Consider the following 22,377-nt stretch of genomic DNA (forward strand, 5'->3'; position numbering starts at 1 on the left):
CCGCTTCGCCACTTGTACCCAATAGCCCAACTGCCACCAGTCTTCCTGACGCAGTCAAGTCATTCGGTGTGCAGTATGTCGTGTACGTGCTATTTCTCTATTCGATCACCCTTTCGCATCAATCCTTATATAAGGCATCCGAAAGATCACCTCCTCGCATGATGCTTCCAGCATCGCAAACATCCTGTCTTCAGAATGTCTATCCGTGTTGTTCGCGAGCCAGCTAATGCCAAAGCTGAGTGAGACTGTCCCTTGTCCTTACACCCATTCCTATGCTCAGTTCTAACCATGAGTGTCACTGTACTGCAGCATCGTGCTTGTCCACGGCCTCCTAGGCGACCAAGCACCGTGGACTTCCGAGGCCGGTCTCTTCTGGCCTGAGAAGCTCCTTGCCGCAAAGGCGGGTGACGGATGTATTCTCTCCTTTGAGTATGACGCGACCATCAGTTCGTTCTTCGACGAGGATGCCGAAATCAACGATATCTCTGGCGACTTGATTAACGAGGTGATGGATCATCGGCTCGAGAAAGACAAGGTGAGACATAGTCCCAAACCAGCCCTTGTGATCGAATATGCTGAGAATTAAATAGGAAGAACGAGCCCTAATCTTCGTTGCACACGGTCTCGGTGGCACAGTTGTGGAGAACGTACGTACTTTTCCATCCCTACTTCTAATCCTCCAACTGAGAGTATCCAGGCCCTCGTCCGAGCAGCGCAACACCCCAAGAAACGCGAGCTCATCGGCTACGTCCAGGGCATCCTCCTGCTCGGAACACCTCACTTCCAAGATAGCTCTCTATCCGCAGCCACGAAGTACTTCCAGTTCGCCAACATTCCCGACTCAGAAATCCCCGCCGGGTCTGACCTCAAAGAAAAAGCCCACCAGCTAATTTCCATCCCACCCGCCTTCTCCGCCCTCAAGCAAGACGGCGCCGAGTTCGAGATCGAGGGCTTCTACGCCGGCGTGAAAACGAAAGCAGGCGGGAAAGACGTCAAGATCGTCGATGAAGATCTGGCCCGATGTCCTGAGGCTCCTCCGCCTGAGAAGCTGGCCCGGAACCAGCTGCGTTTGAGTCAGTATGATGCCGACGATGATAAGGATTTTAAGAAGGTGGTGCGCGTGATTGTTCAGTGGATGTCGAAGATTGTGATTCCGGAGGAGGAAAAGGGCGCGCAGAACGTGTCGAATGCTACATTTTCTGGGTCCCATAATTCGGGCTTGCAGCTTGGGCAGAACGCGGGGCAGTTGAAGGGATTTAGCTTTAGAAATGGTTGATTTGGGGTGTATGAATCGAGGGACTCTAGGAGAATGATAAGTATAAGTCAAGTGTTGGTGACATATTTGTTAGCATGTTCAATCAAGATGAGATTACAAATGTTTTGAAGGGCATTTTTTTCCCACTCTAGTATTATATACACACCATCCTGTTTGGGAATATTCAAGAACAGAGATGTTTTTTGACCGGAACTATTCCCGCAGATATCCATCTATCCTCCTACCGCACATCACGGAACCGAAGCAGAAAGTCCATGAAGCACAGTAGAAGCGGGGAATTACAATCCACGTAATTGCACAAGCCAAGGCTATGAAATCATAATCCGAAGTGGTTGGGCCACCTGGCTGAGAGGCTGCAGGCTGTCGCCAATCATTTAGACTAAAGGCCATGCATCCTGCAGCAAGACGCAACCCCCGCCCGACACCTCCGAACGCAGATGATAGAGCTGATTCCTCGACTTCAATGTGAGTAAGGTGGACGATTGCATGTTGCAACACCTGTTGGGTCTCTATTGGTTGGAAATTGAGGTTGCGAGGTGAAGGCCCAGAGTTTGCCTTGTCACATATTGCGTTCTCTCAGCTACCAAAGCGAAGGACAAGGCTCGCATCAACTGCAAGCGTTATTTCAGCACTCAACTCATTTTTGTCGCTTCCTATCCATCAAGCTCACTCGAAACTAACAGCAGCCATGGGAATGGCAACTCAGGATTCCGACCTGGCCCAGCTATGGCAGCAGGCGGTCGAGGACTACGAAAAACGGACCAAAAGGAGTCTCCGACTGGCCAAGTCGCACGACATAAACGATATCATGCAAAGTACCGAAGGACTGTCCCTTGAATTCAAGGAATTTCGTCACGATCGGTCAAAAGTTGAAAAAGTGCGCACGGCATTCAAAAACAATATGTGGTTGATCGAGAAGGTGGTTAACACGGTCAATGTGGTTGGGAGTTCGACATCGGTGCGCTGCGTCTTGAATATATGCATTCTTGATGATAATAATTGATGTAATTCAGGCATTTCCTCCCGCGATGCCGGCCTGCTTGATTTTCACGGCCTTTGGGCAAGTCATGGAGGTGCGTACTCGAAAGCCACCCAGTTCAGAGAGCCGTGCCAGCTGATAGCCGTCTAGTCCTTTGCCACCGTGTCCGCGGATTATGACAAAGTCATGGGCTTTTTCGACTTCACGCATCGATTCTTCGACAGACTCTCGATAATCGAGAACAGAACCCCACAGCAACAGCCCTTTCAGCGCTGCGTCTCGCGCGTCTTCTCGGGCATGCTGATAATCTGCTCCGTCGCGCAGGAATATGCGGCGCGGAAGAGATTCAGTAAGTATTGCGTTCTCCCACCGACTCAAAGATATCTATCGGGTCCGTAGCTGACTTCTCCAGAAAAGTGGTTCAGCAGCTTGATCGACGGATCGGATGAAGCCCTTGCGGGCGCTATCTCGAACATGGCAGAAGCCGTGAACGAGCTCGCCCAGGCGGTCGGGCTGTCTACTCTCCGGACCGTGGAAGTTATAGACGAGGTAGTTCAAAACATGAACGGGAACGTCGAGTTCCTGGTGTCTCAGACCAGAGTATTCGACAAGCGAACGGCCGCCATTCAATCCGACACTGGAAGAATCATCAAGCAGAACGATGAGCTAGAGTCGAAGCAAGACGCCATGACAGAAATGCAGAAAGAAACGATGGAGAAGCTTAACGAGCAATCCCAGCTCCTGAATGACGCGGTTCGAAGTTTCGGACATATTCAGTTGGGCGGGAATTTTGGCGCGAGCTTCCAGACCAGCTTGTTGAAACTGGACGTGGTGCGTCTTCGACTGACCCGTTGGGGCCACGCAGTCGGTTTGGCGAACCTAAACGACGTGAAGTCACTGAAGACAGCGGACCTTGCGCCTGAGGATAAAGAGCAGGTGCAAAGTCTTTTAGAGCAGATTATGGAGCTGTTCGAAGACGCCGAGTCAGCTTCGAAGCGGTTTAAGAAACGAGCTGGGAAAACGGCCGCCCCGGCGCTGGATCCAGCTCAAGAGCTAGACAATGTCTCAGCATCTCTTCACCTGAAGATGCAAAATCTGGCCATAAAGCGACAGGGCGAGATCACGCTGGAGCAGAGCGAATGGACTCTGTATGAAGAGAAGAGCTTCATGCGCCTGATCGAGGATATCAGCGAGTTGGTGGACGGGTTGATTGACCTCTTCCCGGAAAGTCAAGAAGAACAGCGTCGAATGTGCGCGAGTGAAGTGTCTGAGCTGAGCACCAATGACGAATCACTCCAGCTGCTGAAAGAGGCTGCTGCGGGTCGGGACAAACTGCTGAGTGATACAGTGGTCAAAGCCATCCATTGTACCTCTACCTACACGAACAGTGTGGTGTTCTCGGGGCCTAACAGCGGCTTCCAGGTGGGAAACAACTCGGGCAAGATACATGATGTCCGCTTCAGTGGGAGGTAATTCTATCGGATTGCAGATAATGGTATCGTCGAGCAAGCTTGATGGGTGGTGAGATGTACCTAGATTATTCCAGCTTCCAGAATGTTCGTCCAAAATAACATCAGACGAACGGTAAACGGAATCTGGATCTTTATAGCATAATTCACTTAGTTATGGCATGATTCACTTCTATCATGAGATTTTACTTCCCGTCGAGACCAGAGAAAATCCATGAATTTGGATCTGCCTCAGGTTTGCATTCTACAGAATGCTTTTTGACAGAATCTCTTGATCTAAGACGGTAGAGTCTGAATTAGTGAAATCAAGAGAAAGCGAGGAAAAGAAATGATGGAATGCTTGAATTGAGGAAAGGTCTCGAAGACTAAAGCCTGCTGTTGGTGGTATAGACTAACTCGATTGGGCAGTTTAAGGCCTCAGGCTCCAACGAGACACCTAAGGCATCTAGCTCCCCGAGTACCGGACTTTTATCCAGCAAAACCACATCCAACTATCCCTTAACAACCTCCGCAATGACATGCGGAACGACACTCCCAAGCTTCTCACACGTCTCCATAAACTCCCTCTCTGGATTCGAATACGCCGTAACCCCAGCCCCAGCCTGCAGCCACTGCCGAGTCTGGTCCTGGAACACAGTCCGAAGGACAAGAGTGGCGTCGAAGAAGCCTGCCTCATGGTCCAGAATGAGAGCAGCACCACAGTAAAGATCGCGAGGCTGATGCTCAAAGCACCGGATGGCATCCATATTACTCTGGCCCGGGAGACCGGGCACCGTGATGTTAGCCACGAGGCCCGGCAGCGCATCCCATCCGTCCTTCCCGGGCGTCAGCTGCCCGCATACATGGGAGAAGAGATGTTGGACGTTCCCGCGGGGCATGACAGTCATGAAGTTCTTCACGGCGATGCTATCGGCCGGGCAGATCAGGCCTAGACGGCGCATCGAGCCTCTGATGGCGATGACGTGCTCGTTCACCTCTTTCGGGTCGTTCAGGAGCTTGTGTCGTGTGGGTTCCATGTCTGCGCCTTCGGCAAGCTGCGTGCCAGCTAGGGCTTCTGTGAAGATGGTGTCACAGTCGATTGAGACTAGGACCTCTGGGCTGAAGCCTGTTGCTTGAATGTTGCGGTGCTTGAAGGAAAATGTTCGCGCGGGAGTGTTGGCCCGTCGGCCGTGGAACAGAGTTGCTGGCATATCGACTCTGTCTGGCAGGTTTACCATCCGAGAGGGGATTGCTTTCGTGTATTTCCCCTGCTTTATCTCCTCTATTGACTGCGCCACGCGGGACTTATAGTTCTCTGCCCCGGTTTGCACATCGACGGTGGAACGAGATTCCGGAATGACGATATCGGGGCTGTTGATATGTCCATGGATCAAGTCGACCAGGGAATCGGCCTCCTCCTCCTTAAATCCAGCAACCATGATCCTGTCCCTGCTAACAGTGACTTGAACGGAAGGAACAACCAGGAGCAGAAGAGGCCATGTGCCCGGGTTGTATGCTTGGCCGGCAATGTGAGCATGATAGTTGAACGCGACCTGACCGAAGATCTTCACCCCGGGCACCGTATACTGCGCAATGAACTTTCTGGCGACGTCGTTCAAGGGCTCGCTGACGTCTTGAGATTCCTCTTTCCCATCTCGATCAATGATGGTGGCTTTCTTACCGACGCAGTCAACCACGAGAGATACCTGGTTGCGGATACCGACGTACCAGGTATCTTTGTGCTCGTACGTCCAGTAATCACTCTCCCGGTGGCGAGCGAGCAAACCGACAACCGTTTCAAGGCAGTCTTTGGGACCTGGCAGGGCAATTGGGCTCTTGAATTGGGCCATAGTAGAGAAGCTGAAGACAGTGCCAGTAAACCGCGAACAGTACTGTTACAGACCAATTGCAAATCTGAACTTTCCTTCTCCCAAGTTATCTCCCGGAAAATGATGACACCCTTTATATCTATCAGCCCCTGAAATTGCTGCTCCCTGTCACCGACGTTTGTTCCTTCGCTGAAAATGCGAGGCCCGAGCACGTTCATCTGCAGAATGATGTCACGTCACTTCTCTGATGCAGAGCCTTTATGGCGTTCCTATCCTGTCAGAACATTGTCCCCTGACAGTCCCCACAACACTCCGGGATGATGCATGAGTGGAAAGGTTTACCGCCCTGCGCGAAACTTAGCGGTGTTCGACGCTGACTTGTTCTCTTTCCAGCTACCGCTCCTAAAGTCCCTCGACTCTTCCAAAGTTGTCTGCCACGTATTCTGCAGATACGTGGTCGTGCGCATGCTTGCATAACATAGCTAAACAAACCCCATATTCATACCTGTACGCAGGGGAGATGCCGTACGTAGACACGTAGGGTACCAGTAAGTACCAGATAACAGAATACATGGAATTCTTCTTTTCCTTTTAATCCCGGTCCGTCACTGATACCTACTGGTAGCTATGGTGACCGTTCCCTGAGGCTCTATAGGCCTTATGGTATATATACCTGTTCCGGGTGATTTCGTGTTGACGGAAGTGTTTGAATTGATAAAGATCTCGAAGACCGCTGACTGGTTAAAACCAATTGTGGGTCATGTAGACTAAACTAGATCAAGCATGCGAAGGCCTGAGGCCCAAACATTTCATTACTGCAGGGAGTATGAAGCACAGGCTGCAAGTGATAAAAAATGCCCCAAGACTTTCGGCTTCGATCTACTTTATTCTTTGGAGCTGTAGTATACCACTTCGACTGTAGAAAAATGCCAGCTAATAATTTTGCAAAACTGCGTTTCAACATGCCGAACTATCCACAATTCTGGATTCACATATAATTCAATCAGTTTATAGAATTCACTAAAAGCATTATATACAGAAAGGGCGGCTTGTCGTCCGCACACATTAGAGGAACAATGAACAACCTCTACATCGGCGAAGAAAGGACGCAGAGACGACATCGACTCATGACAATGGATTATCCGCGAATGAAAGAAACAAGACATGGCCGGACTCACAGCCAACAGCCACATTTGTTCCTGACACGCAGAAACAATCTAAGTCCCTGGGCTGATATTCCCAAGGCAAAAATAGCAGCTTGTCTCCTTTCCAGGTGATCCAGGAATAATCATCTGTTATTCCGTATGGGAGGCATGGCAAAATACGGCACTCCATAGCGCTATCCCTAGCCTGATAGATAGACTCCATATTCAGTATGCCTTGGCTCGTATGAAGATGAGCCTCGTCAATCCTATCAAGCCTAACAACACCAACGGACGGCTCAATGGTCTCTGAGCTGTTGGAATTGATTGAATTCCAGATATCAAAAAGGAATTTGCTCTCAGAAGTCCTTGACAATATTCTTCCAAATATCTCTGGGTACTCCAAGGTTCCAAGATGTACTCCTGTCGTTGAGTCGTGAATGGTAGCATGATCGCAATGTCCTGATGCAACGCGAGTATTGTCATGCGACCATACCAGGAACTGAATCTCTCCCGACCGGTCCCCAATTTTTGGCTGGTCAAACTGAATGTACTGCTCCGTGGCTAGGTCCCAGACTCTAACTGTCTCACTCAACTGGGAGGACGACGCAAGGCGACGACCATCGTTGGACCAGGCAATTACTGTAGTATGGCGAGGGTGTTTAAGCTGCTTAAGACACCGTCCGTTGGCTGGATTCCAAATGTGGATGTCTCGGAAAACATCGTAACTTATACATGCGATTTGGGCCCCGTCCGGCGACCAAGCTATGACTTGAGGCAGAAAGCGAAACAGACTACCCAGTAAATTTTCATACTCAACAAGAGCGTCTCCTGAAACTGTATTCCATATCTGAGCCTTTCCGTGCGAGAGGGTTGCTAGTCTTCCGTCCTGCGACCAGGCAATAAACGTAGGCCACTTAAAAGCCCCGGCAAGGGTGCAAATGTGGCGGCCAGTATTGAAATGCCAGACTCTGATCCTGTCAGAATCAATGCCCTGTGAGTGAAATGATATGAGCCTGCTTCTGTCAGGCGAGCAACAAATTGAAGTGACCCGTCCATGGGGCCTCTGGAGATCGGGATAGGAAGGTTCACGTAGAGATGAATTCCATAGCCGAAGAACTTCGTAGAAAAGGGAGGAGGTCAGACTTCTAACCGGTAACTCCGTAGGAGAAGATGTGCTCCAGATCCTGACAATGTCCCCAGAGCAATATGATGTGAGTCGACCCCCTTGGGGATCCCAAAAGAGGCGCTGGATTGATTTGAAATGGCCATCAAATCGGTCGAGGCACTGCCCAGTTCGGGTGTTCCAGATGAGAATGGAAGCTTCTTCTGATCCTGATGCCAGACGATTCCCATCAGGCGACCAGGAAACTGTCGTGATCGCACCGATGTTCCCTCGCAAACATCGATGGACCTTCCCAGTATCCAGGTTTTCGATGTCAATTTCAGTGGTTCGGTTGGAGCGAACGATGGCGAGTGTGCGTCCATCAGGGGCACAAACAGGTCGGGGGCCAGAGAAATGGAAGGGGGGCCAGCCTCCCGTTGCTGGATCCGGTCGTCGTTCTGTTGCACGGTATTTTCTTGCAGCTCGATCCCAAATTATGTCGAGAAGGTACGACCCCAGGCGGAGACGATTGCCATCGTGAGAAATAAAAAGCATATCAAAATCACGAAGGCCCTCTATATTCTGCATACACGGGTGAGCGGTTCCATCTTGATCCCAAATCCTGATCTCCCTGTTCGACAGCGATGCGAGTTGCCTTCCATCCCCCGACCAGTGAATCTCCAGATGATAGACTTTTGGATACTCCTGAATTGCTCGAACACATTTCCCGGTGGTATAGTCCCAGATGAGAATCTTGTTGTCGACTAAATATCCCCTTGGGGGTTCGTAACATATCGCGGCAACTTGATGGTGGGTCTTGTTAAATAACGCTTTGCTACGTGATCCTTCCGATATTTTCCTATAGCTAGCATGTCTCTCAAGTGCGATAGTTGATATGCAATGTCCAGTTCTGGAGTCCCAATGACTGACAGTCAGATCGGTGCTCATACACAGCACTCGAATTCCATCCGGTGACCAACCAATGCAGGCAATCTCAACTCTAGGCTCGATGGTATGAAGGCATGGACTCCAGGACTCCGATATGACCGGCTCTGTGATAGTCCAGGCTGCTCTTTTGGCCTGGTAACAGACCTTGACCGCGCTTTTGCTCGGACTGAAGATGAGTGCTGAGCTATAAAGCTGAAGTGGACTATTCTCAATCGCAACCCGATGATAGCGAACAAACCGGCAAATGTCTTTAACGAGCTCCGACAATCTTTGCGGACACGGTCTATGCTAATTGTGTTGTCAGAATCCAAGTGAGCACAATTAATTCCCCATGTTGCAGGTACTGACCTCAAGGAACTCCTCAAGTTTTGGCATCCCCAAAAGTGCTGCTGCAAACTGTCGGGAAAGGCTAAGAGCTTCGAGCCAGTAAAGTAATTTCTGCCTTAAAAAGAGCACCGTTGCGCCAGCGTCCATTAAGAACTCTTCGTCATCTGGATAAATTGTTTGCAGCAGATGGTCAATCCAATACACACAGGCATATCGTGCGCGTCGCAATGGATCTGAAGTGGGTGTCGGGACGTCCTCAATCTGGCACCCAGGGTGCTTGATACTGTATATGTTGCGCTGAAGAGTCGAATTCATCACTTCAATTGATCGGCAGAATATCTCGCGATTTTTCGTCTTCACTGCAGATGGCAATCCCGTGTCCGGATTTGTCAAGAAGTCCTTTGCCGAGTGATGCACAAACAAGATGGCGTTCTCGCGAAGTGTCAAGAATGAGCCACAAAGCTTGACAATCCGCGTTATCTGAAAGTCGGCCGAGTTTTGTAAAGGTGGATCTGCAAGCGCCGAGAGTTCTTCTATCGTCAGAGGTCGATATGCGGTGCATGCTATGGCAAGAACCCCGCGACAGAGCTCTGCATTCGTTGAAGCTTGGATGTCACACATCATACGTTGGTATAGTTTACCCAGACTCGGTGGTGATGATTCCAAGATAGATTGCACTTTCGAGTCGTGCGCTTCTTCGAGTTGATCGCATACCAAAGCTGCCCACAGGAAGGTATTGTTTGCGTTTGATACCAAATAGCTTTGTGCAAAGTCTCTGGTGTCTTGGCTGTAGCAGTTACGCTCTGCGAGAAAATTCACCTTGACCTTGATGTATCTTCTCACTGCGTCGGCCACAGCTTTCTCGTTCAGCTCAAGAGACAGCGCTGAGCAGTACGACACTGTCAGATGACTCTCAATGATAGGCCAGTTGCGACTCGAGACCACCCATTTGACACGGGGGTTTGCTGTCAGCCGCTGTACCAACCCAAGAAGCCGTACCAGGTCCGTGGCGCATTCGTCCAAGGCATCGATGATCAGTATGGTGCTCAGCAAACTCGCGTCTTCTAAAATACTTTCAAACATTGCTGCTAGAGCCTGAAAAGCATTCATGTCCTCGAAAAGGTCTTTTCCTTCACGATCATACCGTGGTCGGATATGAGAAACAAGAGTCGGCTGTTGCTCCACCAGCGAAAAGATCAGGCCGCGCAGGACAGCGACGGCATTATTGAGGTGAGGCTCACTCGCTTGACATAAGAAATATGAGATCACGCTCTCTCCAGGACTTGCTGTCAACTCGTCAATGATGCCACAGATGAGCATGGTCTTCCCTTTGCCCGGATCGGCTCGAATCCACAGCAGCCGGTCATTGGGATTACCATGTTGATTGTCTCGCCATTTATTGAACTCTTCGTTGCTCAACACCCAGCAAAACGAATCCTGTAACAGTCCTCCTTTCATACTCTCGATGCGAGTCTTGTCGTCGCGAGGATTGGTTAGTCGCAGATCGCGTAGGCATGCTTCGTTTCGGGTGGCATCAGATGGTCCTAACAAAAGAAAAAAGGCAGTTGTTAGTAAATCCTCACGGTCGCTTGGTATTTGAGCTTACCATGATGATTATGAAATTCCGCACTACCAGTAAGCTGGCCGATCTAAGTCCCATAGTTTTTGGAATGGTCAAACGAGGCTGTGGAGTTCATTGTACTGTCAAACGCAAGTTGCAAACAAAGAATTCCTGAAGCGATCTGGCTGGAAGGCCTCACCCAGTGGCAAGTATCCAGAAATGCAAAACGCAGAATGTAGAATGGTATTCTAGCAGCCATGGCGAGAAAAAGAAAATCCTTTCAGGTGATCAACTGGCATTAGTCTCATGCGGCAATACCCAATGCAATAAGAGGGACATCCTGCCCTCTGAGTTGCACCATGCCCCAGTTGGCCTGAGCATAATAAAACCCTGAACTTGTTTGGTTTTATGTGGCAGGGAACAGAACCAAAGACTTGGTTTATCGACTGAAGTGAGATGGCGACGGTGTGTGCCAGTGTCTTTCAGGCGGATGTCAGGTGCCTCCCTCGTTTCGAAAGAGGAAGCAGCTCAGCAGTCCCGTCTAGAGCAGGGCAATTCATGCTAATTTATCCTATTTTTATGAATTGCTTCATCTTTTTTCGCTTGCTTCGGGTAATTGTTGCGTTTTTAGATTATTCCCTACGTTATTTGCTTACTTTAGGTCCTACCTAATTAAATGAGAAACTGATCATTATCAGAGACCGACTGTTTCGAATTGGAACTTGAACAATATTGATACACCAAGGCAGTAGAAAGCATGAACCCCTTCTACTAAATGGCTGGAGTCTTCATAATATTATTCTTTCTCTTGATACACTCATCTCATCTAGATAAAACCCTCCTCGCCGCCTAAACCCTTCCTCCCAACCCCGTTCTCCCCCCAAATGTAGCTCCAATATCTCCCCACCGCACATTCGCAAAAGTCACCCTCGTATCAGGATACAACTTCTCAATCAACTTGGGATCTCCCTCGGTGGCATTACACGGTCCCGCATCCCCGCCATCCAACCACTGCATGAACGAGCCGGAATCGTTCCAGATACTAAAAGCGAGAGTCATCCCACGGGCCAGGGCCTCGCCCATCTGCTTCATGCCGCCGAGGCGGGTGAACGATGAGGCGGTCTCGGAGCAGAAGGGCTGCGTTAGGGAGTCGATCTCCCGGTCGTTGACGTGGACGACGGCGTTCTGGATGACGCGGCCGGATTGGATGTAGAGGCGACGGATCTCAGACAGCGGGCTGGTCGAGGTGTTTGCTGCGGTGAGGAACTGCGTGACAACGGTGAATGGGCGCGTGGTGTCGACGGTCGTGTCGGGTCCGTAGCCGTAGAAGGATTTAGCGCCAAGTGCGTACGGGTTGAATCCGCAGCCGGGCTTGTCGCAGACGCCGGAGTCGCCGCATTCTGCGCCGGTGCACTCGTATAGACGGGTGGTGTTGCACGAGTGGGGCGTGAAGCCGGTGGCGCGGGCGTTGGCTTCCCAGATGTCCATCTCGTTGCAGCAGGAGCCGCGGTCGGCGGTGTTGGCTTCGCCGTTGATCCACGGGGTGGAGTAGCATTGGGCGTCGCAGTATCCGGTGCCGTAGGTGGCGCCGGCGGGATTGAGGGCGCTACGGCCGCCGGAGGGCAGCATGTCGGAGAAGTAGAGGGCGCCGTTCATGCCGCAGACCAGGGTGGAGACGTCGACCTCGAAGGCGAATTCCTGGTTCAGGAGAGAGGGCGTATGGTAGGACTCGCCGTCCTCGGCGAGGAGGTAGACGCGCGGCGACACCGAGCGGGTTTGGTTGGTGGTGGCATCACGCAGGTACTGGCGCAGGGTCATGCGCGAGCCGCTGGTCTGCACGCCATAGTTGCTGTAGTCGGTGATGCCTTCGACGACGCAGTTCTGGCTGCAGGTCTCTTTATCGGGGCAGATGGAGGGGTCGAGGCCGGAGGCGTTGGTGCAGGAAGTGTTGGTTCCGGCTTTGTGGATGGGGTGTGTGGCGGCGTCAAGCACAAGAGAAGTGTTCTGTTGCACGCAGCCATTGTGACGTGTACAATGGTAGGTGGTCAGCTGAGGATGCACTTCGGGGATGGTGCCGATTTGTTGCGCCGTAATCAAAGGGAGAAGGGCGAGAAGGGCGAAAGTCCGCGCCATGATGCTCATGAAGTGGTTCCTGCCAATTGATAGAGATTGTCCTGTGAGGCAAGACAATGCTTGTATGCATTTCAGGGGGTACCAGTTCTTTATAACCCAACCGAAATTGAGATAACCTGCCATTAGGCTCATGATCTGTCAATCTTCGGAAATTTCGATGTGACATGACAGATTAGTTTAACCGTTGGAAATCAGGGTCAGGCCAATCAACAGCGACATCGCAATATACTACCTCTGACAGCTCGTGGGGATAGCGCAATGCCGGCAAATTACATCGGACCGGCGGTCCGTACTGAAGCATTCTGAGTCTGGAAATGTTTCATCTGCAGGACTATAGATTGAGATCAACAGGGCGGGAAAGCTCGCCACGGGCCAAAGCCGGGGTAGAGTATGAAGAATGTGAATAAATGCCCGGCAGTGTAGGGATCATCATCAGAAGACACCTGCAGACCGGAAAAATGAATGTGGGGTTTTGTTTCGCATTTCTTGGAAGTCTTGGAGAGGATGTCTAGTCCGTGTCCAATTCGGTAGTCGAGGATCTTTTCCCGATGGGCTGTTGGCCGAAGAACACGGAGATCGGCCAGTCTTTAGCTGAAGCACAGTTTGCATCGAATGTTGGAATTGAAAAGATTCGTTCCATGTTTCAGAAGGACGCTCATCTGTCAGTCTGCGGTCTGTCAGATTGTGGTTGAGTGGAGATTCGTTTTGCTATTAGCCTGAGCATCGACCAAGCCTATGATTCCAAAATTTATTCATACAAATATTATAGTACAGATGTTCCAAGGTGTTGTCTATATCTCAAAGACCTCTTTCACGAGTGTCTTTTTATTTACTAGACAGGAGATGTTAGCATTGAACACATCACTGGTGCAATGGACTCACCCTTTCCCATAGCATTTCTCGGGATCGGCGTATCGAGAATCTTCATTTCCTGTGGCATCTTATAAGCTGCTAGTCGGTCTTTCAGTGCTCGGCGCATATCCATCGGACCCCATGGTTTGCCATTGCGACCAGTGGGACCATCAGCCTTCAAGACAACGATGGCAGCGACTCTTTGGCCCCATTGTTCAGACGGAAGGCCAACAACAGCAGCTTCGGCAATTTGCGGGCTAAACACATTAGTACGAGTACGACATGCAAAAGGGTGAAAACATACAGCGAAAGCAACTCCCTCTCGACCTCAAGTGCGCTGACCTTCTCACCACCAACCTTGATGATGTCCACGCTTTGCCGGCCTTGGATGAAGTACATTGGGCCTCGCGCCCACTCTCCGCTTGTTCCCTTACCGGCATCCTCGATAACCCGACGCGTAGCCACATCCCCAGTCTTGAACCATGGACCTTTGCCGTCCTGGCTATCGACGAAGGCCTCTTGCGTGGCTTTCTCGTTGGCCCAGTACTCGCGAAATATGGTCGGGCCGCGCAGCTGGATTTCGCCTTCTCTTTCGCGTCCGTGTTCATCCAAATCCTCGCCAGGCTTGATGATCTGATTCGTGTCCGTGTCTACAAGCCTGGCCTCCACAGACGGTAACGGCCAGCCAACGCTGCCATCTACACGGTCACCGAAGTCGAGACCGCAGCTGATCGCCATTCCCACTTCTGTCATGCCATAACGCTCTAGGAGAACGTTGCCGTTGCTTAGATCTTGCCATGCTTGCTTCGTCGGGGTCGGGAGAGCCGCCGATCCAGAGATGTTGAGGCGGAGGTTTTCGGGGGAAATTCCCTTCCTCGCGGCTTCTTGGAGCTGCGGCGAAAGGCCAGGGAACGAAGCTAGTAAGCGGTTGTAGATGGTCGGGACAGCCGTTAGGAAGGTGATCTTGCTCAATTCATTGCCCGGTAAGAATGGAGCTGCAAGTCTCTTCCACACAGCATCCGTATTGAACGGAAACATGAATTCAATCGACGACCCGGCGAGAACAGGCGCCACGATGGCATTCACGGTTCCGTGGATATGATGTAAGGGAAGAAGATGGAGAAGCCGGTCCTCTGGGGTGTATTTCCACGCCTCGAGTAACGAAGCAGCTTGCGCGGTGAGCGCAGATTGGGGAATCAGCACGCCTTTCTGGTCATTGTCAGCATAGGCCGTGTCTCGCGTAATCACCACCTACCGGTCTATTGGTTGTGCCGGAAGTATACAGCATCATTCCGCCCTGAGGTGCCTGTTTATAATCCTCCAATGTCACGTCTTCCGAGATCTTCGCTCCCGCCGTGATTTTCTCCCGCACGTTCAGGGTAGGCTCGCGATCCAACCCCGCCTTCACAATATTCTGCGCTTTGTCCGCGTACTTCTCAGTCGCAATAAGCACTTTAGCTTGTGAATTATCCATAATATACTTCAATTCACCGATCGGGAAGGCCGGGGAGAGGGGAAGGGCGATGGCATCGTTCGCAAGGATCGAGAGAAGCGTCACTGGAATCATAATCAGCAGGCCATACCAGGCAGACATCTGCAACAGAGAAACAGTACCTACGTAGTCGTAGCTATTCTCCGCAAGAAACGCGACTCTCTCCCCGGACAGGGCATGCTGATCACCGCCGGCGGACTCGCGCAGCTGCTTTTGCGCACGAAGCACATCGGCGACCAAATTCCCGTAGGTGAAGGAACGCGACGACGCGCTGTGCACGACGGCAAGGCTGGATCGGTCGTGGTTCTGGAGGGCGCGAAAGAGGGGAAGATTCGGTAGAGATGATAGCGACCGGTAGAAAGAATGGGTTGCCAATTGCGAGCGATTGAAGCAGAGTTTCGAGGCGAAGATGGTCTGGACGGCGCGACGCGAGAAACCCCGCGAAAGGGCTGAGCTAAGAGTGCGCCCTTGCATGGCTAATGAGGCTATCGTAGTTCATTCAACATGACTTGATCTATGAATTGACTCTGGGGAATGAAGTTGGGAGAGTACACGAGAAGAAGCAGTGGACTATCCAAAGATGAAGATGAAGATTGATGTCATCCGCACTTCGGAGGTTTGCGGCGTCGGCGGATTCTCGGCATTTCTCGGTCTCGCGAGCATGACTGCCAATGCCCTAATCTACGCTACGTTGTCCTAACTCAGTTTCTGTTCCCTCAATATCACAACTGTCACAAAGGCAAACATAATAAATGCCGCAGAAAATACTGCAATCATCAACCACACATCCAACTTCCCAGGGTAGATAACTTACAGGGTGCAAATTGAAAGGCATAGAGATAGCTAGCTCGTACAACCTCTTGCATCGGCTCAGGCAGTCTCTTGGAGAATCGGGAATCATCGAGAATCTTCCCAATGACCTACTTGATGTCAGCTAGACCATAGAGGGCCAATCTCCAGGATCAGCCAAACTAACCAGCTCTTTCCTCGGACTATCCAGCAAGTTATTCTCGAGACTGTGGTCAAAGATAGCTTGCACCAGAGCCAAACCAGCAGCAGGCCCGGTAATAAACCCAAGCTGCTGGCATAAGAAAAACGCTCCAAAGCACGCCGCTTGTCGGTTCTTAGGCAAACTAGCGGACATGCCAATGAACTGCGTCGAGTAGAAAATACCCAATGTGGCGCCCAGAGGGAATAGTATCAGGGCCTCCCAGATGGTACAGCCGTCCCGCCATTGAACGGAGATGGCCAGGTTCACCATTATACAGAATCCCAGTGCTATGAGAGTCATGTTCTTGTATCTTTGTGTTCTAGATTATCATGACTTGTAAGTAATCGTCTAGGGTTACTGAGCCGTTTGATTCTTGACATACCTCTTGATAATATGACCAGAGACTATTCCCCCAACAGACAACCCCAAGAGCCAAAAGACGGTCAGCGATGCCGCCTCGAGGTCCGATGTATTCTCAACGCGAATGAAGTACGGTGCAAGATTGCTCAAAACCTGTCACAACTTAGCGCTTCTCAAACGTGCCGGATGCGATAAACCCACCCCAGAACGGCCCATCACTAGCAATACCTGCCCAAGGCAATAGACGCCAAAGGCCTTTCCCATCAGGTCCATTGGGATTAAAGGTTCTCGTGCCCACAGACACTCTATCGCGATGAATGCGACGAGCGAGACCACGAATACGAGCATAGCGATATGCACCCACTCGGGATGATCGACTGTCTGCGCCCCAGCTGTCTGGAGCAGGAATAAAAGCGACAGAATCGTACAAGCAAGACTAAACAGCCCGGCAAAGTCAATCTGCCAAATTCCATCATCTGATGCTGGTATCTTCTGTGACGAAGCTGCTTTACCCATCGACCTCGGCAGGGTGAGAGCTACAAACAACGTGCAGATCAACGCCAGTGGGATTTGGCCATAAAATGACCTTCCTCGGTCAGATGACGCCCATATTCTGGGTGTGGATCACTCACCATCTCCAACCGACGGTGTCTAGAAGAAACCCGCCGATAGGAGCTCCGAAGCTGCGGCCTACCATGCAGGTCAAGTTCTCATAGCTTCGATAGACTGCCACGTCTTCTGGCGGCATAACATCTGCGCTTAATTAGACGGATATCCAATTAGATCCATGGACTAAAACTTACCGCTGATCACGATCGAGACGAGCAAAACCATTCCTGCACCACTGAGCCCTGCGACCGCTCTTGCTAAAACTAACCAGTAGAATGACGGACTGGCACCGCTATACAAAGTTAATATCAGCCCTGGATAAACATCGTGTACAACCTACCAAGCAAGACTGGCCAGCATGAATAAACCATACGAGAACAAAAGAATGTTCTTACGACTGTACACGCTGCTTAAACGGCCATACTGTCAAGAAATACATCAGAGCTATCCCAACCGGGAGAGTTAAGAATACTCACTACCGGCAAGGCCATGCAATACCCTAAATTATACGCCACCAATAGCCACGAGCCCTCGGACAGCAGATTAAAGCCCGACGCGACAGAGCTAAACGTGGAGAGCATAAGTGATTCATCGGCACTCGCTAGAAAGGCGCCTGCTTGTATGTTAGAGTGCCATCAGCTGCCGGCGGTATTAACACACCGAAAAAGGTTCCGTAGACAATGAGGGTTTTTGATTTCCCTTCGGTCGAGCCTTGCTCGTTTGGCTTTACGGGTTCATCTAGCGGGCCCATCAAGAAAGGTTCCTCTTCTTCCCTTGGTGCCATTTTGGTGGTCTTTCTATTGGATGGTGTCGGAATCAATATTAGAAATTAACCGTGGAGGCGAGCTCCGTAACACAACCAGATACTACAAGACTACGGCAATTATAAGTCCATTTGACCGGCTGAATTTCCTACCAAGTATCTGTCAAGCAAGGGATAGATATGCTGTGTATCTCAGCAGACTCGGAAGCCACACCTACGTAACGCGCCCTTGCATAGAACACGATAAACATACTTGTCCAGGGCGCTTGGTGACCCAATGTGTTACGATATTGAGGAAGTGAACCCATGTAGTGATTTTAATAAGGATATATAGGTATATTCCACCTCGCACTGGATAAAGTCGAATGCGCTGTGTATAGGGCAAGGGGTAGCGATGCGACAAGTTGGAATCCTGCTAATAAGGGACGCGAATTGAGCCATTAGGATGTGAATATCGGTACAACCAAGCCATGTTCAACAAGCCCGAAGGATTATGTATCCAGCAATTTCTTGTCCAACGGCACAGTCCTTAAGATGTTCAGGGAACAAGCATGCCGGTGCATCTTCCGATTGACGCGCGAGGGATGCATTGAACACAGACCTTCAGCAGTTAGCAGAGACGCAACATACAATCTAGACCAGCAGCATAGACCCTTCACCAGCACAACGAATATTGCCATCATAACATCCTACTCTGCCTGCACCAGTCGCGACATCATCAAGAAATCCATAAGAATCCATCCAGATGAGTAACCCCCTTCCTCAGATTGGATTGCCCAACCAAAACACTGACTAAGCCCTGACTCATCGCCCACTCCACCCAGGCACCAAGGCACCCGTAATCCCAAACCGGCAAGTCATTAATTCCCCCGGCCGGCCGGTCAGCTGCAGTAGTTCGTTCGCATCTCCATCAGATATCTCTCCCTTCACCTCTTGAATCTCGAACACCTTTCGTCCTCCCTCCGACCGACCTCCTCAGGTCCCTCCCCCTCCTTCTATAAACCAAATGCTCCTCCGCACCGCAGCAAGCCCAGGCCTGCTCTCTCGCCGCATCCTCTCGACTCCGCTCGTCTCGCAGCTCCAGACCAGAATGGCTTCCACGTCCAACACCCCGATGGAGGATACGATTCGCGAGAAGGTATGTCCCCTACTCCCTACCTACTCCCGGGACCTGACCTGACCTGACCTGACGTGCCCCGCCCTTCCCTGAAATGTCCTAACCAATGAATAATGAATAAATAGTTAACAACCGCGCTCTCGCCCTCCTCCCTCATCATCCGCAACGACTCCCACAAGCACGCGCACCACGAACCAATGATCGGGTCGACGTCGAAGGAGACGCATTTCCAGTTCGTCTTCCTTTACCTACATCCATCTCCTCTTACCTTACCTTGCCTTGCCCTGTCGCATAAATCTCCATTCCCAAACCCCCTCCCCTCCCCCACAAACCCAACCAACCAACCATACTCCCAACTAACTACAACTCTTACAGCGTAACAATAACCTCCCCCTCCTTCCAATCGAAGATGCAACCCGCGCGCCACCGGATCGTGTACGGACTTCTAAAAGAAGAGATGAGTCGCGAGGGAGGGATCCATGCTCTACAGCTACGGACGAGGACGCCGGAGGAGGAAGAGAGGGAGAAGAAGAGGAGTCAGGAGGCGTAGATTTACTTACTTTACTGTATTATATTATATCATATTATATCGTATTATCAAATGGGAGATGGCAGAGCGAAACGGTGGTCTGCATGTGATGTGTACAGGCTCCACTCCACTCCCACTCAAGACAAGCTTCCGTAAAGATCTACATGTAGTGGGATGATGCTTGGCTGACAGTTATTCTTGTCCATATCCCTGTATACGCGATCTATCTGGGACTATTCTCAAGCATTATTATTAAACGATTATTACATAGATCTAGCGCCAAGAAGGAATCGAAGACTCTAATATATACATGTGTAGCATCAGCATCCTAGCCAAGAGCAGCAGAGCAGCAGACCATCACGTAGACAAGATGCAGAACTATACACGACCAATCAGTGAATCGAGAAAGAAACGCGGGCAGAAAGCATTCGAGGACGAGCTTTTTGATTCAAACAGAAAGACGAGGTGGTATAACAAGAACAAGCTAATAAAAGTACAAAGGAAACAATCAACGATAGCGAACGGATATCGAGCGACTCGGCTTACCGTGGTCCAAGAAACAACAGCAGTCAAGCGTAGACCATAAGAGACGCGGGAATCGATAACAAAACATTCATTCCGACCTTGTTGCGGGAGCAAGGCAAAGCAAACGACGAACAATGGGAATCGCAAAAATCGAAGAACGGTGGATCGTAGTCGGGAGTACGTAATTCAACCCCAGGCGAGAGCGCTTTACGAGGACGACTTGTTGGCTTGGGTGACACCGACAGCGACACCAACGACGATGGCGATGATGAGAACTATTGCGATTAGCCGTTGTCTGGTACGAGCTGGAGATGGAATCCGACTTACTGACGATGAGCAGTGCATACCACTTCCACTTTCTGGCGCGGCGGGCACTGTCAATGGCATGGCTGATCTGGGTGTTGGCCTGGCCGACGTTCTCGGCAACGCCTTCGGCGTCGTGGTTGATCTGCTCGATGGCCGGCTCCTGCTGGTGCACAAGCTCCGCCACTTCCTGGTACAACCGACCCAGCTCCGTCATATCCTGCTCAATCTTCCGGATGGCGGCCGATCGCTCCAAGGCGGCCTTGCGGGCGTCGTTGGCCTGTCCAGTTCGGCTTCCAGAAACCTATCGCGGATTAGCATCGACTCAGTCAACTCGAAGGAAAGTGCATACCTGGAACATCTGCTCCTGGCCCATCAACACATTCTCCACACCGGCGTCCAATTCCTCGGGGGTAGCCTCCGGGTTGGCGATCTCGTATCGTCGGCGCACTTGCTCGCGCAAGCGCCTCTGGAATTCCTGCTGGGTCTTCTGGTACTGCTCGATTTCCCGGCGCAGGTTACGGCTGGCGACGTCGATCTGGGTCTGCACGCGGCTATCTCCGGAGCCGGGGGTGCCCTTGATCTTCTTCATCAGATCACGCAGGTAGCGGAAGCCATTGTTGATCTCGTCCTCGATGTAGTCCAGAGTCTGACGGGAAACCTGATCCTCCTTGACGTTGCTCGAGTCGAGCATGCCGTTCTGGGCAGCGACCAGCTGGCCCTCACGCTTGGATCGGATGTCGGCGATACCCTCGTTGATCTCTCGGCACTTGTTCAGCAGGGTGGTGGGATCGGCGGGTTGTTGTTGGCCATAGGAGCCCATCTCTGTTGACAGATGCGTCAGTCCATTCATCTCCCTTCGCTGTGTCCACCGGGAAAAGAGCGCACATACCGTAGGATCCGTTTCCTTGCTCCATCGCACCGGCCTGGCCGTAGCCTTGGTTGCCATACGGATTGGGCTGCTGCTCCTGGCCGTAGGGGTTGTAGGAGCCGTAGCCGCCGCCTTGGCCGCCTTCGAGGTTCTGATACTATGCAAAAGGACTGATTAGTGGGATGCGAAGCTTGCGCGCCCGGCGGGTAAGGAGGGGTGGAGGGAGGAACGGGGAGGGGTCTGGAGCTAGCCAGTGGATGCAAATTGCGTCAAACGTACACTCATGATGATGATTGGATTCGAATTCTCAAATATTCAAGGGTTTGTGTTGGAATTGCGGCGAGTCGCCAGAAGGTCGAGATGGACGATCGTGGTCGGAGTGGACAGGACCGGAGTGGATGGATGACAGGTCGGGTCGTACGGGAAACGAGCCGAGCGGAAGACCAAAGTCGCGCGAGAGAAGGGACGGAAGAAAAAACGGGCGCGACGAAGCGAAACGTGAGGATGAAGAAACCCGGGACGTGAAGGAAAGTAAGAAGCAGGAACGAGGCAAGGTGGAGGGAAAAGAGACGAGCGGCGGGTGAGACACGCGGCTGAGCAGGAAGGCTTGAGCTGCTGGCTGTGGTTGGCCCGCACTTGAAGGGAATGAGTGACTGGAGTGAATTCGTGAGAGTTAGGTTGGGTTATTTTTCTTCGTGTTTTGATTTTTCTGATCCTCTCATTTCAGGGGCGAATCTCACGAAAATTATGATTGCGGACTAGAGATTAGGGGCTGCTGCACAGACCGATCGTCGAGTCCCCTTTTCGCAGCTTTTGAAACGGCCGAACTGTCCTGGCAATAGTTTCAGTCAGTGTCTTACAGACTCTTGAATATCTTAATTCTCAATTCTTCCGGCTATTTGACTTTTCTTAATTCTAGGATATAGATTCCCGTTGCCTGTCAGGCAGGGCAATTCTCGAATATCGCCAGTATGCTAAATGCTAATATCCGCATAGTAACACAACACTTCATCCAAGTGGACGCACTAATCCTCTAGGTAATAGAATCAGGTTGCCTTTTCCGGCCAATTCCTGAGTGGTTCACCAATCATCCGACCGCCGCCGAGTCTGCACGTCATGGCCTGCAGCTCGAATGATCAACTCCATCTATTATGATGAATTGATTCTCTCAGTCCTCTGCAGAATACTCAATCGAATAACATACCGACTGCGTACTG

At 51.1% G+C, this 22,377-nt stretch overlaps 9 protein-coding genes across 9 annotated transcripts; 3 read left to right on the plus strand and 6 right to left on the minus strand.

Annotated features, from left to right (window-relative positions):
• Positions 1–195: 195 nt before the first annotated feature.
• Positions 196–1,276, plus strand: P170DRAFT_400484 (uncharacterized protein; the record flags this gene model as incomplete). Its single annotated transcript, XM_024846329.1, has 4 exons — positions 196–239; positions 310–535; positions 591–647; positions 698–1,276. 4 exons carry the CDS (start codon positions 196–198, stop codon positions 1,274–1,276), a joined length of 906 nt encoding a protein of 301 aa, XP_024706861.1.
• A 688-nt stretch (positions 1,277–1,964) lies between these two features.
• Positions 1,965–3,728, plus strand: P170DRAFT_471495 (uncharacterized protein; the record flags this gene model as incomplete). The annotated part of the gene is made up of 4 exons (XM_024852844.1): positions 1,965–2,234; positions 2,290–2,349; positions 2,406–2,604; positions 2,668–3,728. 4 exons carry the CDS (start codon positions 1,965–1,967, stop codon positions 3,726–3,728), a joined length of 1,590 nt encoding a protein of 529 aa, XP_024706862.1.
• Positions 3,729–4,215: 487 nt separating this feature from the next.
• P170DRAFT_443752 (putative salicylate synthetase) lies at positions 4,216–5,553 on the minus strand (the record flags this gene model as incomplete). The annotated part of the gene is made up of 1 exon (XM_024850580.1): positions 4,216–5,553. One exon carries the CDS (start codon positions 5,551–5,553, stop codon positions 4,216–4,218), a length of 1,338 nt encoding a protein of 445 aa, XP_024706863.1.
• Positions 5,554–6,657: 1,104 nt separating this feature from the next.
• P170DRAFT_348801 (uncharacterized protein) lies at positions 6,658–10,569 on the minus strand (the record flags this gene model as incomplete). Its single annotated transcript, XM_024843698.1, has 5 exons — positions 6,658–6,988; positions 7,220–7,668; positions 7,867–8,543; positions 8,619–9,015; positions 9,076–10,569. Coding segments are annotated over 5 exons (3,348 nt in total), but the record flags the coding sequence as incomplete, so codon positions are not given.
• Positions 10,570–11,464: 895 nt separating this feature from the next.
• P170DRAFT_348549 (glycoside hydrolase family 7 protein) lies at positions 11,465–12,748 on the minus strand (the record flags this gene model as incomplete). Its single annotated transcript, XM_024843685.1, has 1 exon — positions 11,465–12,748. The coding sequence occupies one exon, from the start codon at positions 12,746–12,748 to the stop codon at positions 11,465–11,467; it is 1,284 nt and encodes a 427-aa protein (XP_024706865.1).
• Positions 12,749–13,101: 353 nt separating this feature from the next.
• Positions 13,102–15,566, minus strand: P170DRAFT_400492 (acyl-CoA synthetase; the record flags this gene model as incomplete). The annotated part of the gene is made up of 5 exons (XM_024846330.1): positions 13,102–13,580; positions 13,631–13,857; positions 13,905–14,809; positions 14,856–15,157; positions 15,215–15,566. 5 exons carry the CDS (start codon positions 15,564–15,566, stop codon positions 13,540–13,542), a joined length of 1,827 nt encoding a protein of 608 aa, XP_024706866.1. The 3' UTR covers positions 13,102–13,539.
• A 302-nt stretch (positions 15,567–15,868) lies between these two features.
• P170DRAFT_349603 (MFS transporter) lies at positions 15,869–17,666 on the minus strand (the record flags this gene model as incomplete). Its single annotated transcript, XM_024843749.1, has 8 exons — positions 15,869–16,012; positions 16,069–16,402; positions 16,466–16,596; positions 16,645–17,029; positions 17,076–17,196; positions 17,247–17,344; positions 17,393–17,475; positions 17,529–17,666. Coding segments are annotated over 8 exons (1,434 nt in total), but the record flags the coding sequence as incomplete, so codon positions are not given.
• A 1,239-nt stretch (positions 17,667–18,905) lies between these two features.
• On the plus strand, positions 18,906–19,482 carry P170DRAFT_471500 (BolA family protein; the record flags this gene model as incomplete). The annotated part of the gene is made up of 3 exons (XM_024852845.1): positions 18,906–18,953; positions 19,058–19,164; positions 19,308–19,482. The coding sequence occupies 3 exons, from the start codon at positions 18,906–18,908 to the stop codon at positions 19,480–19,482; spliced, it is 330 nt and encodes a 109-aa protein (XP_024706868.1).
• A 711-nt stretch (positions 19,483–20,193) lies between these two features.
• On the minus strand, positions 20,194–21,445 carry P170DRAFT_471501 (syntaxin; the record flags this gene model as incomplete). Its single annotated transcript, XM_024852846.1, has 5 exons — positions 20,194–20,261; positions 20,314–20,593; positions 20,642–21,114; positions 21,182–21,317; positions 21,440–21,445. 5 exons carry the CDS (start codon positions 21,443–21,445, stop codon positions 20,194–20,196), a joined length of 963 nt encoding a protein of 320 aa, XP_024706869.1.
• Positions 21,446–22,377: the final 932 nt, after the last annotated feature.

Source organism: Aspergillus steynii (genome assembly GCF_002849105.1).
Source record: "Aspergillus steynii IBT 23096 chromosome Unknown P170scaffold_2, whole genome shotgun sequence".
Classification (NCBI taxonomy): Eukaryota; Fungi; Ascomycota; class Eurotiomycetes; order Eurotiales; family Aspergillaceae; genus Aspergillus; species Aspergillus steynii.